Consider the following 17,929-nt stretch of genomic DNA (forward strand, 5'->3'; position numbering starts at 1 on the left):
TGGCATCTTCAGGGAAATAATCGGTTTTTTGAATTTTGATTATAGAACAATTTTATAATCTAGCTTGTTTCTAAGGAGGGCAGAGCAGGAAGGGAAGTCTTTGATACCCCATTGAAGTGTGGGGTCAAGCATCAGAAGCTAAATTTAACAAAGGGATAAACATATCTGTTGAAAGGAAGCAATCAATATTGGAAATAGCACTTGTTATAACCTTTGCTTTCATTGTTAATTTTTAATCAAGTATGAGGAGTTCCAAAAGATACTGTGACACCGGTTTGAAAGTTACTCTAATTTTCAATGGGATTAGTGGAAAAAGAAAAAGAAGATAAACATAAATAGCAAAAACCATTAATGAGCTAAACCAAGAGCACTATTTATACATGGAAGGCCCTAAATCTCAGACGCTTTTAATGATCTGTTGATATAGAAAAAACTTTTTTAAGACCTAGAAACATCTAACACCATTTTCTTTGTTCTTTGCTTTGTTTATGCTGTGCTGTGCCAAATATAGCAATATAGATAGTTATTGGGATATACTACTTTTCCAAATAAATCCTGACCATGTATTCATACTAAAAAACTACCTTAAAAAATCCTGGACTCTCTTGCTGAAGCTGTCATTAATGCCCAGCATGGATTTTGGTTCAAATAAATTACATACAGGCCCTAGATCAGTACCATCTTTGAAGCATTATGAATATTTCATCTTCACATCAAAACATTTTAGATGCTCTCAATACATAATTCACAGACTATCCTTAAATATAAATCAGGACTTGGGACAGGTAGATGGCATAGTGAGTAGAGAATCAGAAAGACCTGACTTCAAATCCTATGTGTGTGACCCTAAGAAAGTCACCTAACCCCAATTGCCTTGTAAAAATTTTTAAAAATTAAATAAATAAAAAAGATAAGTGAGGATCTCTCCTATGAAAATGCTCTTCTCATCTTCAGCACAGGATTGACTGTTCCTAATCAAGAGGAAAGACATTAAATTCTATAAACAATGGTTCTTTCAGGTCTTTTGCTGATTACAGATAGGTTAATATTGCTAAAAGTCAATTGAAGTGGTTAGTATTTTTCATTCCATAATTTTAAAATAAGGGAAAGATACAGAGACACAAATGATGAAAAGTATATCTTATCCATGATTGAATAAAGAACAGAGAGAAAAAAGAGCCCATTATTCTCATTATAAATGATTAGGAAATTTTTTGCTTTGCAACATGAAATGTGCCTAAAAATAAGTTGTAAAGTTCTAATCATATTTGAAAATAACTCCATCCAAAGAACTAAGTACTGTTCAGAGAATGCTCAAAGACATGTCTTTCATCCAAAGAATGTGAGATGGAACTGCTCATTCAAGGTCCATAGCAGTATGCTGAAAAGTGTTAAGTTGACAGGAATTTTTCAGTAATAGAAGGAATCATTATCTCCCACTCATGGGGATTTCTTTTTATATATAATGTGAAAGACCTGATCTAATTTTGGGGCCTTCTGATATATTTGTTTAGATGAGCCTGTTGGAGCCAAACTAACTAGACCCTAAACAAAGAAGTTGGATCGTATAGAGTAACACTTAAAAGTCTGTGCTTTTATCATTCAATCCCACAATAAAAAAAGGTGAAGGAATCTTAGAGCTGTCATACCAGACTTGTTCAATAGGCTCTTTTGAATCATCCTAAAAATGGATTAAAAGGCAAAAGTTATTCAGGTACATGTCAAAATAAAGAAGGAAAAACTAGGAAGTTCAATAAAGCTCCACTTTCTTCTGTTCAGGCCCTAATGCCTAAATGTTCAGATGTTCTTCTGGACAAAAATAAAGAATAAGGAATACAAGGCTGAAAGGGAAAACATGTGAAGCACATTACAACAGGTAAGAAGAGGAAGTTCTTTCCCAACAGTTTCAGTAATAGCACCACATTCTTCAAAACTCATATTCCTTCTAGGCATTTTACTTGATTAATAAAAGTCTGTCTTGTTATCTTAAAACTCAGCTTTGAATTGGGTATTCCTGTAAAGGGCTGAAACTGAGTTGATGCCCTGAGGTCAGACAAGTGAGCACTTGAGGCTAATTACCTATTGGACAATACTCTATTATGCTTGGAAAATGGCCCTTCCTACTCTTCTGTGCTGGCCCAATCGTTTGGTATATACAGAGAATTGTAGGAAGGACTAGGAGGTGGAGTAAGACTAGCCAGAGTCACTTTTTAGTCTAGAGGTGAAGAGGAGAGGTTGAGGAGATCCTGTGAGTCCATTCCCTTCACTTCTAACCCTAAAGATCAAGAATAAAGACCAAGGACTTTTGCTTATCCTGACTCAGGCTGATTCTAAGGTATCTAGGGTGTTAACTCGGTCTTCACACTTGGTGCCCAATGTGGGACCAAGGACCCTAATTTCACTGAAGAAGCCCTCAGGGACCAGGAAATAGGGTGAGTATTTTAATAGACAAACAGGGAATTTACTTTGTTAAGGGCTATACTAGTAACTATTTCTAGCTGAAATGGGGCAGATATTAGGAAAAGATTCTCCCTCAGCCCCAGCCCCAGCCCCACCCCCACCCCAGGGGGGGGGCTATAGAAGGCATACTTAAGTTGATCAAGGGACAAGACTTAATTATAACTTGTTTGTAGATTGATAGACTCTTGGGTACATTAGAACACATGTCCCCTTGGTTCTTAAAGGAAGAAGATATAGGGCCAAATAATTGGAAACTAGTAGGAGATCAACTATGTGAATACTACAATGATAAAGGTCCTGGTTCAATTTCCAAGGAAACATTCTATATATACAACAGAATACAATTGGCCTTAAAGAATCCCACAAGTTATAGAAAATAGAAGTTTTAAGAACAGCCAGATGAGGAAGTGTGAGGAAATAGAGGAAGACAAAGAACAGATCAATAGCAATATCACTAGAGGGCATGTGGAGTAAAGTGAGGATGAAGGGCGCGTTGAAGGGAGGGGGGATTCTCACCCTGACCAGGCCTGGAACTGACTCTTGACACGCCCCCATCAACTTCACCTTCTGGGATGGAGGGAGGAGGAGTAGTGGAAGGGGCAGTGATACTATCAGCACCTTCCCCCCCCAACAACCACGCCCTCCTATGACTAGAATGCAAAAGGCAGTACTTAAAGCCACTTAAAGCAGGATTTAGCTGATTTGAAAATAGGAATTTATCCTGTGATTCAACAGTTTAACTCTTCAGGTCAAAAAAATAGAAAATATACTCCTTTTGATCTAGAAATCCTCAAAGACCTGAAAAAGGCTTGCTCTCTTTATGGGGCTATATCAGTTTATGTTAAGATGTTATTACAGAATTTGGCTTATGAAGTCTTCACAATACTTTTTTTTTTTTTTTTTTTTTTGAGGCCAGGGTTAAGTGACTTGCCCAGGGTCACACAGCTAGTAAGTGTTAAGTGAATGAGACCAGATTTGAACTGCTGAATTCAGGGCTGGTGCTCTATCCACTGCGTCACCTAGCTGCCCCGGCTTATGAAGTCTTAATCCCTAGGAACTGGAAATCTATAACAAGAACATACTTAGAACCTGGACAAAACTTGTTGTGGCTTTCTGAATATAGTGACTCTGTAGGATACAAGCCCAACAAAATAGTCATAGTCAATCCTCCAATCACCTATGACCAATTAACAGGTGTAGTTTCTTATGCAGACATTTCAGTACAGATTAATTATCCCATAATAGCATATGAGCAAATTGCTGCTGTTGCTATCAAATCAAATTTTCTCCCCAATAAAAATGACAAGAGAGAGGCCTTCACAAAAATAACACAAGGGTCAAATGAACCCTTTGCTGATTTTGTGGGACATTTGCAGACAGCTGTCATATGAACTAATGGTGAAAATGTAGTAACGAAATTATGATAAGGCAACTTGCTAAAGAAAATGCCAATGAGGTTTGTAGAAGGATTATACTAGGACTACACAAGGATGCTCCTTTAGAGAAGATCATAAGATGTTGTGCCACAGTGGGCACAAATGCCTTTAATAGCCAGGCTATGATGCAGACTTCCCAAGATCCCAACATGGGAAGACAGGGTCCCTTTTGGCAAGGGACTTCTAGAGAGACTCGAGATGCTTTCAATGTGGTAAAGTAGGGCATCTGAAAGCTCAATGTTGGCATGGAGAAAACAGGGTGGGAGAACAAGACCCAATACCCCATGTCCAAAATGCAACAGAGGCTTCCATTGGGCATCAGAATGTAAACTGATTCAGGGAAATGGGATGAGAGGCCCAGCCCCAGAGCCCAAGGCAAAAAACACTTGAGGCATGATGGAAGCCGATGCTACACCCAGAGAGTGTCTAGAAGTCCAGTATCCAGACATGACCAATCAGCCAGGAAGCCATTTGATGGGAAAAGGGGGTTACACAATCAATCAGCCAGGAAGCAACCTGATGGGAGAAAGGGATTATAATTGGGGAGAATAGAGTTGTATGCAGCTGGGACAACTGAAATCTGTGAAATCTGTTCCTCTCCAGCCCATGGCACAGTAGGCTTGACTATTTCACCTCCCAAGAGTACTTACAAAACAATGTCCATCCATACACTGATATGAGAAACTGGGGAATGTGTAGATAATATCCCAGCCACTGATACAGGTAGACAATGTGAGACTTATCAACCAGGAGAAGTAGTAGTATCAGGGTTACTGATACAGACTCCTGATAAGCAATCTGGTGATAGTCACCCAGATTCTGACTCCAAGCAACAAAATCCAGGAATACACTGGACGGCAGCCATGACAGCTGACTGACCTATGCTCACCATCTATAAAAATGGCATACCATTAGAAGGACTGGTGGACACAGGTGCAGATCGCACAGTCATTAGAGGTGCCAACTAGCCCAGTCACTGCCCAAAGACTAAGGCAGACACCTACATGTCTATGTAGGAGGATCAATAGCAGCTGAAGTTAGTGCTACCTCTTTGAGATGGATATTTAAAGGAGTTTTTACTCCTTTTATACTTGAAAAAAATCCCCATCAATCTGTGAGGAAGAGACATTTTATAACAATTAGGATTAAAAATGAGTACTTCAATTTTTTAGGCAGGGCTACTGTTGAAGGCCTGCCAACACTTTTACCTGTTCCTATCCAATGGAAAACTGATACACCAGTGTGGATAGAACAATGGCCCTTAGGTAGCGATAAAATTCAGGTCTTATTAGATATAGTACAGGAATAACTTGACCAAGGACACTTACAACCTTCTCCAAGTCCTTGGAATTCCCCAGTATTTGTTGTAAGAAAGAAATCTGAAAAATGGAGGATGTTGACTAATTTGAGAAAGGTAAATGAACAGATGAAAACTATGGGAACTCTTCAGCCTGGACTTCCATCTCCTAATCAATTGACTAGAGAATGACCTCTTTGGGTTAGACACATTAAGGATTGTTTCTATTCTATCCCTTTAGATGAGGATATGAAAAGATTTGCCTTTTCAGTGCCCAGCGTTAACTTAGCTGAGCCTTATAAAAGATATGAATGGGCAGCTTTGCCATAGGGAATGAAAAATAGCCCTATTATGTGTCAATTGTATGTTGCTGCTGCTCTTACTCCAGTAAGAAAAGCATTTCCAAAAGAAATGTTTTACATTACATGGATGATATATTGGGATGTACACCTGAGGAGCAAATGTTAGAAGCATGTCTACAAAAGACCATGGAAACACTAAGGAATTATAAATTGCACATAGCTCCAGAAAAAAAATCAAAGATGCGCTCCTTTTCAATATTTAGGATATGAAATATACCCTAGGGTGCTTAGAGTACAAAAACTCTCCTTAAGAACAGAGAAGCTAAACACCTTAAATGACTTTCAGAAATTGATAGGAGATATCCAATGGATGCGTCCTGTGTTAGGTTTGACTACCTATCAATTGCAATCATTATATGACATTTTAAGGGGATACAGTGCTTTAAACTCACCACGCCAGCTTAAGCTAAAGCTCAAGAGGCTTTGAGAGAAGTTGAACTGGCTTTATCCAATGTGGTTGAAAGAGTCACTGAAAAATCCTTGGAAATATCAGCTTTTGCTACACAAAAGGCGCCCACATCAGTCCTTCATCAAGGTGACAGTGTGATAGAGTGGGTAAACCTCCCAGCACAACCAGAACAAAGCCTTACTCCTTACTCAGTGCTTGTGGCTAGAATTTTATTAAAGGCCATTAAGTGAGCAGTACAATTATCTGGGATAAGACCTGACAAGATATACACCTTTTATACTAATGCACAAATAATTGTATGGTGTGAAACCATCCCAGAGTGGCAAATTTTATTAGCCATGGCTCCAAATTTTACACATGGGTCTCCATTAAAGATAACCAGACTATTACATAATTGGTGATGGATTGTTGAAGAAAAGGTTTCTAAAGTTCCTCTTAAAGGACTAACTATCTTTACAGATGTATCCAAACATAATATTTGCACTGTATACTCTCGTGACTTAACTATAAAGAGAGTAGTCAGAACTCCTTTTCAGTCTACTCATCAGAATAAATTGTATGTAATCATTCTAGCTCTTATTATTCAGGAGATATAAATATAGTATCTGATTCAGCCTATTTAGTAGGTGTGGTACAAAGAATTGCCATAGCCCAAATAAAATTTGCAGCCTCTAATATATATCAGCTCTTTAAGGAACTTCAAGAGCAAGTGAGAAAGCATCCAGGTAAGATTTATATCTTGCATGTCCACTTTCATAGTGGACTTCCAGGTCCTATTTTTGATGGTAATTCAAAGTCAAATAGCCTTCTAACCATGTTGGCCAATACTCCTTTATTTCAAGAAGACCAAGAATCTCATTTTAAATATCATCAGGCTGCTCGAGCTTTACATTTACAATTTGGAATAACAAGAGAGGAAGCATAGTAAAAGAGTTGGACCAGATAACCGCTAAAATCCCTTTCAACTCTATGTCTATATCCAAAAATCGTCCCTTTTCACTAACTTTGATTTAACCCAAAGTTGGGGAAATTGTCATAATTAGTGAAACATTAGAGAGGGGATAAGAATAGCATAGAGAATTTTTTTCTTTCAAAATCAAGTCAGGGGACTTAAAGTGGTCCTTACAAACAAAGGGATTTCTTACCTTCTGTTTTCTAATACTTGTTTTGAACCAACTCTTTTTCTTCTATATTTTCTTCCACTTAAGGGTCAAAACTATTGAATGGATTGAAGGGATCATAAATTATAGCTGGAAGGCAGATGACCTAAAAGGTCCAAACTTGACATTTTACAAATGAGGAAACTGAGGTCAAGAAAGGTTAAATTACTTGCCCAGAGTATGCACTAATGGCATAGTACAAACATTCACAGATCTTCTCATTCAAAGCCAGTGCTCTCTTTATTGTACCACAATGAAAATGAATTTTTTTAAGCCTCAAATGTTTTGTTGTTGTTGTTGTTTTTAAGCAAACATTGTAATGAATTATCTCAAAGTGGAGATAGAATTCCCACTAGGACTTATGCCTATTAGAGCTGGTTTATTCCTCCTGAAAACATTTGTTTGCTGTTGTGTAGACATTGGCTATCACTTGATAAAAAGGATTCATATGATAGCAAAGTGCCCTCAGAGGGATGTAAAGTAATTGGTATATGCTGAGAAATGTTTCTTTAAATTAGATTTTCTGCTATTGTGTACTGAAAAAAGAACAGTGAAAAATATTCTTTACTAATATCTGTTTTATTTCCCTCATTTTCCTATCTGATCAAATGTACTGATAAAGTCATTTGTGACCCGATGTTTATTTTTGTTAAGAAGGTTCATAGAATGAATTGTTCATGAATTGAACAGGAAGTGGATGGATTAATTTACTCTCTTTCTAATTACTTCATGATTTCTTCCATCCCTAATCCCACTGCAATTTCTCAAGAAATGAGGCACTTACGTATCCCAAGTGGTTCAGAGAGAGACTTCTGCTGCAGAGGGTAAACTAAGGGAGTTGTATGGCATGAATCATTGAATAACATCAATCATGAATCCACTTGACCAAATAAACTTCTGTTGTACAAAATAAAGGAGCACCTGGGGAATGTTTTTAAAAAATGGTATATTCAGAAAAGAAGATGAACAAGGAAGGAATAATTCTATTGTTCAGGGTAATAGATGGTGTCATGGTAACAGTTGAAATAAAAAAAAAACATTACTATTCAACTCTCTGAGCTTTATATTTTGTTCCCATCAAACTATTCAGGAGAACGATCTTTAAAATGAAAAAGTGAGCATGAACATGAGTAAGAGAACTGAAGCACAAAATAGTTACAAATCATATGAGTGCTTAGCCACTTTAAATGGGATCAAGTCTCTAGACCCACAGAGATTACATTCATGATAATGAAAGAACCTGTTCATATGGTTTAAGAACTACTGTTAGTCATCTTTGAAAAATGATAGCAAATAGGAGAGATGCCAGAAGACTAAGTATTAATTTTCAAAATAGGAAATTCTAGATGCTTTATAAGCACTTATTTGAGAACAACAAATATAACAAATGGGTTCAAAATTTAAGAGATCTCAAAATGCCGAAGTTAGAAGGCCAAATAATATCATCACCAAGCTAATATTTAAACACTTTTTACTTAACAATGCATTTTGACATCTACTAGCACTAGAACTCTGTGAGAGATGGGAAAAGACCTCCATTTTACAAAAGAGAAAATAGAGGCCCAAGAAAGTGTGGTTATTTACCCATGGTCACAAAACTAATTAAACTGATGATAAAAACATAGATTAGAATAGAGATTTCCTGACTTGATCTAAAGTTTTCCTCATTTTTATCTTAATGAAATTAGCTATAATCAAATTTCATCAAGAGAAAGAATAGAGTACAACTGAACCAGGTAACAGGTAAAGATTGAGAAGGGCTGATGGTGTGAGAGTCTAGCGGGTGATAAAAAGTAGAGACAGTAAAGAGGAGGAGGAGGTACACCAACAAGTACCAGTTGAAGGACTACCAGAAAACGCCACAGGAATACATAAGAAAAGGTGGTGTCAAAAATTAGAATTCCTATTTTCTTGGAAACTTCCTTTAAGGGCTAAAGTTGAAGCCTTTTAAGGGCTAACGAAGTTAGCAAAGAGAAAAATCACACATGACACGTTTAAGTCAGAATTGATTTTTTTTTTTAATTTCAGGATATTCACAATTACTAAATATACATGTAAAATAATCACATTTGAAATACACATGAACACAAATTTAAGAGTAACTTCATTTGCTTTTATCAAACTTTTAATATCTTCTCGTAACTGCCAAACCTATCTCTCCTCCAAACTTTCCTATTTCTAATAAACTCAACACTACTCTTCTAGTCAACCAGTTTCCCAACCTTGAAGTCCTCCTCAATTCTTCAATAACCCTTCATTATAAATGATCAGTTGCCAAGTCTTGCCAGCTATACCTCCATATGTCTTAAATTCATTTTCTTCACTCATACTGCCACCATCCTCATGCTATTGCCTCAATTACTAGAAGAAACTCCTAACTGATTGATTGCGTTTCTAGCCTCCCCTTTGCATATAACTCAAATATTTTTAGTAGCTCCCTATTACATTAATATAAACTCATGACAATTAAAGTATTCATGATATGGTTCCAGTCTATCTTCAAAAATTATTGTAAATTACTTCCCTTCTTGAACCTTACATTTTAGTTAAACTTTCTTGCCTGTTGTTCCCAAACTTAATACCCATCTCCCAGTTCTATTTCTTTGCACAGTCCCGTCTACTTGCAGTGCACTTCACCCATTCTGCCCTTCTCACCTCTGCTTCTTGGAATCCCTAGTTGCCCTCAAAGCTTAGCACAGGGTCCAGCTCCATTAGGAGCCTTTCTGGACACCATCAGTTCTTAGTCCTTTCTCTCTCTCCTCTTCTAATTACAATGTGTATTTGCATGTATGTGTTTTCACACACACAAATACATACACATATATGTAGAAATATATGTGTATGTATTTGTGTAATATTTTACATAATACACATAGCCCCTATGTTTACAGATAAATAAATATACTAGAAGACCTTCAACATTTTGATATTCCTTTAAACATGGCAGTCTCCCAGTTCCTCAGTGTCTTCAAATCACTTGACACTTTTTTATTCCACAAGAATATTAACACTCTTGATCTCACCATTACTCACAAGTGTTCTATTATATACATGACTGATTACAAAATTCCCTTAGGTGATCCTAAATTCCTATCTCTTCCAGTAATTCATTTTCCTAAACCTATCCTTAATGTGACCTCCAGTCTCCTCCATTCCTCAGTTATCTCCAACACTTAATGTAACTTCATTTTTTTGTCCTTCTCAATCTTGACCCTATAGTTAACTAATTCAACACTGCACTATTCTCAACTCATAACCGGCCCTTCCTTATCCTATCATCACTCATGTGTTTCCAAACCCCCACCCAATCCTATTCATATGCTACTGAAGTAATGGAGAATTATATATCCACAGTGACTGGCTATACTACAAATTCCAAAGCACTATCTGACCTTCCAGTTATTAATATCTTCCCCCAAATTACCTTTTATTTAAGTTTGTATATTTACATTCTGTCTTTCCTATTAGAATGCAAAATCCTAGAATAGATAGAAGAAATATCCTAGCTAGAAGGGACTGTTGCCCTTCTATCTGTGTTCCTAGCACTCAGCATAATGCTTGAAACATGCCAGACTCAATAAATGCTTGTTCAATTATATGGTTAAACTAAGAGTGTCTAACTTAATCCCAAACTCTTAAAAACTGAGTCACTTTTTGTTCAAGGCCTTTTCCTGATCCCTCTATAGCAGGCAATGCTTCCCAGAGCTCCCAATGTGACTATGATTATTATTGGCATGAGTTGTACTCTTCCCCATAATCCTTGAAGTTAGGAACTCTTCTTTTTGGAGCTTCTCACACAAAGCTTATGCTAGAAAGATATGGGACTCTGAACTGAAGGGGAAAATCTTCACTTTCCTCAGAGAAATTAAGATATCCTTGCCCACAATCACACAGGGTCTGGGATACAACTGGAACCCAGGTCTTCCAGACTCCAAGTTCAGCATTGTACACAGTAAGCCATACTTCCTGCAAACTGATGAATGAAGATTTGTTGGAGGAATAAATAAGTCTATTCTAGAATTAGAACTCCAATCTATAACTGGAAAAGAAATTGGGTTTTGATTGACCTCAAACTCAGTAATCAGTAGCATGATATAGTTGCAGAAAGATAATAATGACAGTGCAAATTCATGCTATAGTATCAGGATATAATATCTTGATCAAGAGAATTAGGAGTGTCACGGGGCATTTGTCAATTTTTAACTGCATTACATTTGAAGAAGGTTTAACAACAAACTGGAACACAATCAGAGAATGAAACATAACCAGCAAAAGGACTGGAAACCATTCAGTTCAATGACAAACTGTTAAAGGGATGTTCAGCCTGGAGAAAGGAAGGAAAACAGAAAATGGCTAAAGCTGAAGTCAGCAGGTCTAGTTTCTAATCCTGGCTCTCATAGCTAGTGAATACCTGACCATGGACAATGGAACACATTAGAACTCCCTGTCCTTAATTTCCTCATGTAAAATGAGGGGGCTACTTGTTTTACACATTTGTGAGGGAAAACATTTTGTAAAACAAAGCATAAATATGAATAATAATTATTATTAATGATCATAATCAGAATAGGCACTTGTAAGCATTCTTCAAATGCCCAAGAATATTAGCATCTCTCTCTTAGGGTTGTTGTGAAGATCAAATGAGATAATATGGAAATATTTACTATTATTATTATTTTAATATTTAAATGGATGTAAACTGGACAAGTAGTCAAATTTATTCTCTGTAGCCCAAGGAGACAGAATTAGGACCAAATGAACAGAAAACAGAAGAAAATTTAAGCTCAACTGAGAATTTCCTAACATTTAAAACTGAGATCAGCTAAATGATATAGTGAATACAATGCTGGGCCTAAAGTTGGGAAGACTGAATTCAATCTGACCTCAGATACTTCCTTGCTATGTAACCCTGGGCAAGTCACTTATCCTTGTCTGCTTCAATTTCCTCATCCATAAAATGAATTGGTGAAGGAAATGGCAAACCAATCCTGTACCTTTTCTAAGAAAACCACTAAAGGGAGTCACAGAGAGTCAAAAATGACCGAAAACAATTGAACAAAAACAAAATACATGAAATAGGAGCATCTATGTGGTACAGTGAAGAGAATGCCAAGCCTGGAATCAGAAAGAGAGTTCAAATCCAGCATCAGACACTTTCTAGATAGGTGACCCTGGGCAAATCACTTAACCTCTATTTGTTTCAGTTCCTCATCAATAAAATGGGCACACATCAGAGAAGGAAATGGAGAATGATTCTAGTATCTTTGCCAAAAAAATCCATGGCCAAATTCATGGGCACACAAAGAATCAGACACAATGACTTAACAACAATTTATGGAATGAGTTCCCTTATTAGTTTAAAGCATAGTCTGTCAGGGATATTGCAGAGAAGACACCTACAAAAGGTGAGAAATCATATTATATGGCACAACAATAAGATTCTATAAGTGAAAACTGGAAGCCAAAAAGCAAGGATGAAGACTGGCAGAAATATGTGTTGGGTTGTAAATAGCCTCTTCAGGCCAGGATTGGAAAATATTTTATTAAGCATTCTTGCTTAATAATTAAGCATTCTGTCATAAACAGCCATACATACTTACGGTTGCCTCCACCTGGAGGGGAGAGGGACTGATGCATAGAGAGGAAGAAGAAAGAGTATAGTTCGTGTGGATGGATGGCCAGATAGGCCTACCTCAGAAACAACTTCTCAATTTTATGGGTGAGAAGTCATAAACTGAATGAAACAGGATAAGAGGGAGATGGCCAAGAATTATCAGTCAATCAAAAAAAAATAGAGAAATCAGAAAACTTCCATGATTTTTTCCTTGACTTCTGCCAAGATTTATTATATGACCTTGGAAATATCACATCCTGGTGAGTCAATTTTCTCATCTGATGAACGCACAGTTGGCCAAGGCTCACAAGCATAAAAAGGTTGTAGGCAAATATGAATGTAAAATACCCAGAAAACACTCTGGGTAACAAATTCCATATATCAATACTTAGCTTCAGACATAAATACTAGGACTTTAATGAATGAATCACATATTAATTATACAATTTTAATTTGAACACTGTGCATTTCTTAAAGACACCTTCTTAATGGTTTGGTAAAAGACAAACATTCTTTTGGTGGGTTTAAAAAGATATTCTGAAGTCAAGGCAATCTTCTAAGTTCTACAATAGCTGGTGCCAATGGATCCAGCCTGGTTCTACACCTGAAAAATCACAACTTACTGAAAGCCTCCCCAAAGAGAAAATGTGCCAAGGAAAATTCCCTCTAGAACACATAGGTTAAATAGGCTGCAAAAGAAAGCCAGATCTCTGCTCACAGAAATTAAGCAAATATTTTGATTAATCATTTTCTAGGTCCGTCTGTCTTACATAACAGAAAATTCCATTAATAAAGTAAAGTATCCAAGTAGAAAGTATCCAAATGTATTCAAGTGTTCTTTATGCATCAGATTTGGTAATGAAAATCTTCATACACAGGAAACCTAACACTCTCCTATCCCCAACTTTTCTGAAGCATGCCCCCCTAATCCCGATCCACTGACAAAGTCCAAGATCTCAAAACCTCTTCTTCAAATTTACCTACCGGACTCTTGACATCATCCTTCGAACTGCCAGATCTGTGGGTTTTCAGGGGATCTCCATAATTGGTTGTATCAAAGTTAGACTTCCATACCATCACCTGAAGAAAAAAAAGGTATGCATGCATGTACATACATACATACATACATGTGTGCATATGTGTATGCATGTATTTATATAAAACCCTATGTGGATCTTATTCAATGGTAAAAATAAGCCTCTACATATGTAAGAAATAGGAAAATTGGACAGCAAAAGAGAAAAAGCTGTTTGCTATTCCCTTGCTATTTGGTTTTCCTAGAAAGCTGTGTATTTTTAGCCATTGGATCTTTGGATTTCCTCATCCTGGTGAATGCAGAGTTGTAGAACAGAACAGTAGTTTGAATTATCAGGAAGATGGTACTGGAAGTTCAGGAAGAATCAATGCATTCTATAACATAAGGGCAACTTTTACAGACTTTTACTTTTAAAACTATGGATGTTTTCAAGGCTGATCCATACATTCATTTAGCTAGTCCTCTGAAAAATGAGAGCCCACTAAGAGTTCAACAGAATAACATAATAAGAACTCATTGTTTTCTCAGGATGTCAGTTTTGAAAATCATGAGGATTGGCTGACCTTAAAGATATATTCTTAACCTGGATATAATCACTTTAATCCAAGTAAAATATTTTTTGATCAATCAAAAGGTACTAGAAATTGGACTATATTGCAATGGATGAATATTAAAAAAATACATTATATCTTTTGCAATCTGAAGTAGAAAAGGCTAAGAAAACTCAAAGGGGAGAAAAAACACACAAATAAATGTATTTTTACATATATTACATTTATACATATGTAAGTGTAATGTTATGTTTTTAATACAAATACACATGGAGGGAAGAGCAATAGTTTTAAGATACTATAACTTCTGCATAATAAAAGGATGTCAGCCAGCCAGTCTAAGGACATTCTGAGAGTATTTTGCAAACTTCAATCAAAAACCAAATCTTATGACATTAGGGAAATTGAAAAAAAAAACAATCACTAGCATAGGTCTAATGAGGAAGAGATTGTTAGCTTTGAAAAAGTCAAGAATTACAGAATAAGACTTTACCAGACATATCTAGGTATATGAGGTGGCTTCAGGCTATTTATGTTTAGGCAAGGAAAAAACAAAATAAAAACAAAGCAGAAAAGTAATCTCTGCCCAGGTTTTAGGTGGATCAGTTCTAAAATCCTATCCCATGATTGTAAGGCCTTTGAAAGTAGGGACTGTCTTTGGTTTCTTTTTGTATCCTTAGCCCAATGGCTGGCATAATAAATGTACTTAATAAATGTTTATTGATGGAAAAAGAAATGAAAAGCACCATATTTGTCCTCTTCATTCTTTAAGCCATAGCAGTGGACTCAAGAACAAATTCACAACTAGCTCTGTGCCTTTTACTACTCATACAATATGTCTGTCTCCATTTTTCTTTCTAATAAAATGGCAATAGGAACTTAAATTCATCCTTGTTATATTATGTTATCATAACCATTATAACCAAGTAGAACCCTGTTTATAAGACAGGGGGAATTCTTTTTTCTTCCAAGGGCCATTTGGATATTTATAATATCATTCAAAGGCCATTCCAAATTATCAATCTATAGAACTCAAGCAGTAGGAAGTTGTACCTAGCTTTCAGCTCATCATCGTTTGCAATTACCTTAGCAAATGATTTCTTGGGTCTTATTAAGCAGCCCTTAGGTAAGATGTTCCCCATCCCTGCTGCAAGACAAGGGGACCTTTTACAAGTTTAATAAATTATCAAGCTATGGATACTTGCAAGGTTGGTGCTTATATTAATGACTTTAAGATATATATCAAAGGCTGTAGCATGTAAAAGAAAAATTAAACGTACATTTAAAAATTCCCATCTTTATACTGGCCATGTTCCATCAAATCCTATTTATATTCAAGTACTTACTTTTCCTCCATACCACAAAGGAGAAGAAACCACCAAAAATAAAGACAATGGAGAAGATTAGACGTTCATCACATTTTTTTGAATAAGAGAATGCACCTCATTTTATAATTCACAGGTCTCCAAAAACGAAGGAAATAGAATGTTATGGCTCCATCATCTATAACGCAATTTCGTGCCTGACAGATATTTATACTTACTTGCTCATCAACACCTCCAGAAGCAAATAATTCCCCAGATCTTGAAAAGGCAACACAGGTAGCTGGTCCCTATTATTAGGTAGGAATGGAGAGGGAAGGAGGAGAAAAAGAAAGAATCACACTAAATTATAACATGCAAAGAAAATGAGAAAAGTTTGTGTTAACTAGTATTAATACAAAGTCTTTAAAATATAAGTAATTCTCCACTCAGGACTAAGTGGAAGTGGAAGTGGAAGTGAAGATGGCATCTTACCATATATCTCTTAACTGATCTTTGGATAATTCATAGTTTCAGGAAAATGCTGGTAATCTACCTGTTTCCTCTGCCCTGCCCCTCACCTCCGGTCCCCTTCCTCTCTCTGCCAAAATAAAGAGTTGTCCACAAAACATTAGCTATCCTTATTCCGAAAGACCCTTTTCCATCTCTAACAACTTTCTGTCTAAAGAATGTCTAGTTCTTGGCTCTTCTCAACAATGAGATGATTCAGACCAGCTCTAATGATTTTATGATGAAGAGACCCATTTGCACCCAGAGAGAGGATTGTGAGAACTGAATGTGGACTACAACACAGTATTTTCACTTTTTGTTATTTGCCTGCTTTTTCTCATTTTTTTCCTTTTTGATCTGGTGTTTCTTGTGCAGCACAATATTTGTGTAAATATATATAGAAGAATTGCACACGTTTAACATATATTGAAATTACCTGTCATCTAGGGGAGAGGGAAAGAGAGGGGAAAAATTTGGAACACAAGGTTTTGCAAGGGTGAATGTTGAAAATTATCCATGTAGGAGGCAGCTAGGTGGCACAGTGGATAGAGCACCAGCCCTGAATTCAGGAGGACCCAAGTTCAAATATGGTCTCAGACACTTAACACTTCCTAGCTGTGTGACTTTGGGCAAGTCACTTAACCCCGGAAGGAAGGAAGGAAGGAAGGAAGGAAGGAAGGAAGGAAGGAAGGAAGGAAGGAAGGAAGGAAGGAAGGAAGAAAATTACCCACGTATATGTTTTGAAAATAAAAAGCTCTAATTTTATACACACACAACACACACATGTAGATACATATATATATATATATATATATATATATATATAAAATTCCCTCCCCTCCAAAAAAAGAACATCTACTTCTATTAACTCTTTGGTAAAGCCTAAGGCCTTTGCAAATGATATCTATGCAGTTCTCTGTCTCACATCTCAACTGCGTACTGGCTATTTCAAAGTCAGTACTCTGTAGACATCCTTAATTCAGCATGTCCAAAACCCGAATTTATATCCCATCTTAAAAAACAAAACAAAACAAAACCCTTACTCTCTTCAAAACTTCCCATTTGAGCCAGAGATAATATCCTGTCACCTAAGTCTTAATATTAACACTGACTCTTCCTTCTTCCTCATTCAGCATATTTAATCAACTGGTAAATTGTCATTTCTCCTTTTGCAATATTTCTGTCCTCTTTTCTACTAACACAGGCTATACTCTAGTTCAAGACTTCATATTTTGCTTGACATGTTGATGAGCTTTTCTTAACTGCTTTCCCCTATCCCCTCACATGTTCTTTAATAATAGGAATGATACTCTGGATAAGAAGTGCTTAAATATGAAAAGGAATGTTGTTGTTTTTTTTTTAATCAATTTTCCAGGTTGCATAGGGAATTGAAACAAAGTTCACCCAAGTACACAGCTAGCTAGCCCATCTCTAGCTTGGCCAGTTAGAACAAATAGAAGAGGAAGACCTAAGCTTCAGTATCTGACAGAGGAAATGAAGAAAGACATGGTTACTCTCCTTGATACCAACCTCTAAGGTTAGGGACATTCCCCAAAATAGCCTTATTTTTCCCAAATACACTGTTGTTATTTATTCCTACAATGTTGAGCTTAACACTTCTGACTCTAGGAATATTTTCACCTCTTAAGCATCTCTGAGATTATTCTGAGTAATAGCTGGCACTGGAGAATAACAAGGCATTTGAAAGTTGGACTCTTTAGTTAAAAAGAAATGGAATGTCACAAGGTAGTATTCTGGAAAGAGCCACAAGTATCCATAATTTTAGACTGTTC

At 36.5% G+C, this 17,929-nt stretch overlaps 1 protein-coding gene across 8 annotated transcripts in view; it reads right to left on the bottom strand.

The window, feature by feature from the left end:
- Nucleotides 1-17,929, bottom strand: part of POC1A (POC1 centriolar protein A) — a 162,580-nt gene that overhangs the window by 86,326 nt on the left and 58,325 nt on the right. For all 8 annotated transcript variants that reach the window (XM_074283412.1, XM_074283404.1, XM_074283405.1 and 5 more), the window contains exons 8-9: nucleotides 15,869-15,937; nucleotides 13,723-13,818 (exon numbers count right to left, since the gene is read on the bottom strand). In XM_074283412.1, coding sequence (XP_074139513.1) covers nucleotides 13,723-13,818; nucleotides 15,869-15,937 — 165 coding nt within the window. The remainder of the gene's footprint in view (nucleotides 1-13,722; nucleotides 13,819-15,868; nucleotides 15,938-17,929) is intronic.

Source organism: Sminthopsis crassicaudata, chromosome 1 (assembly GCF_048593235.1).
Source record: "Sminthopsis crassicaudata isolate SCR6 chromosome 1, ASM4859323v1, whole genome shotgun sequence".
Classification (NCBI taxonomy): domain Eukaryota; kingdom Metazoa; phylum Chordata; class Mammalia; order Dasyuromorphia; family Dasyuridae; genus Sminthopsis; species Sminthopsis crassicaudata.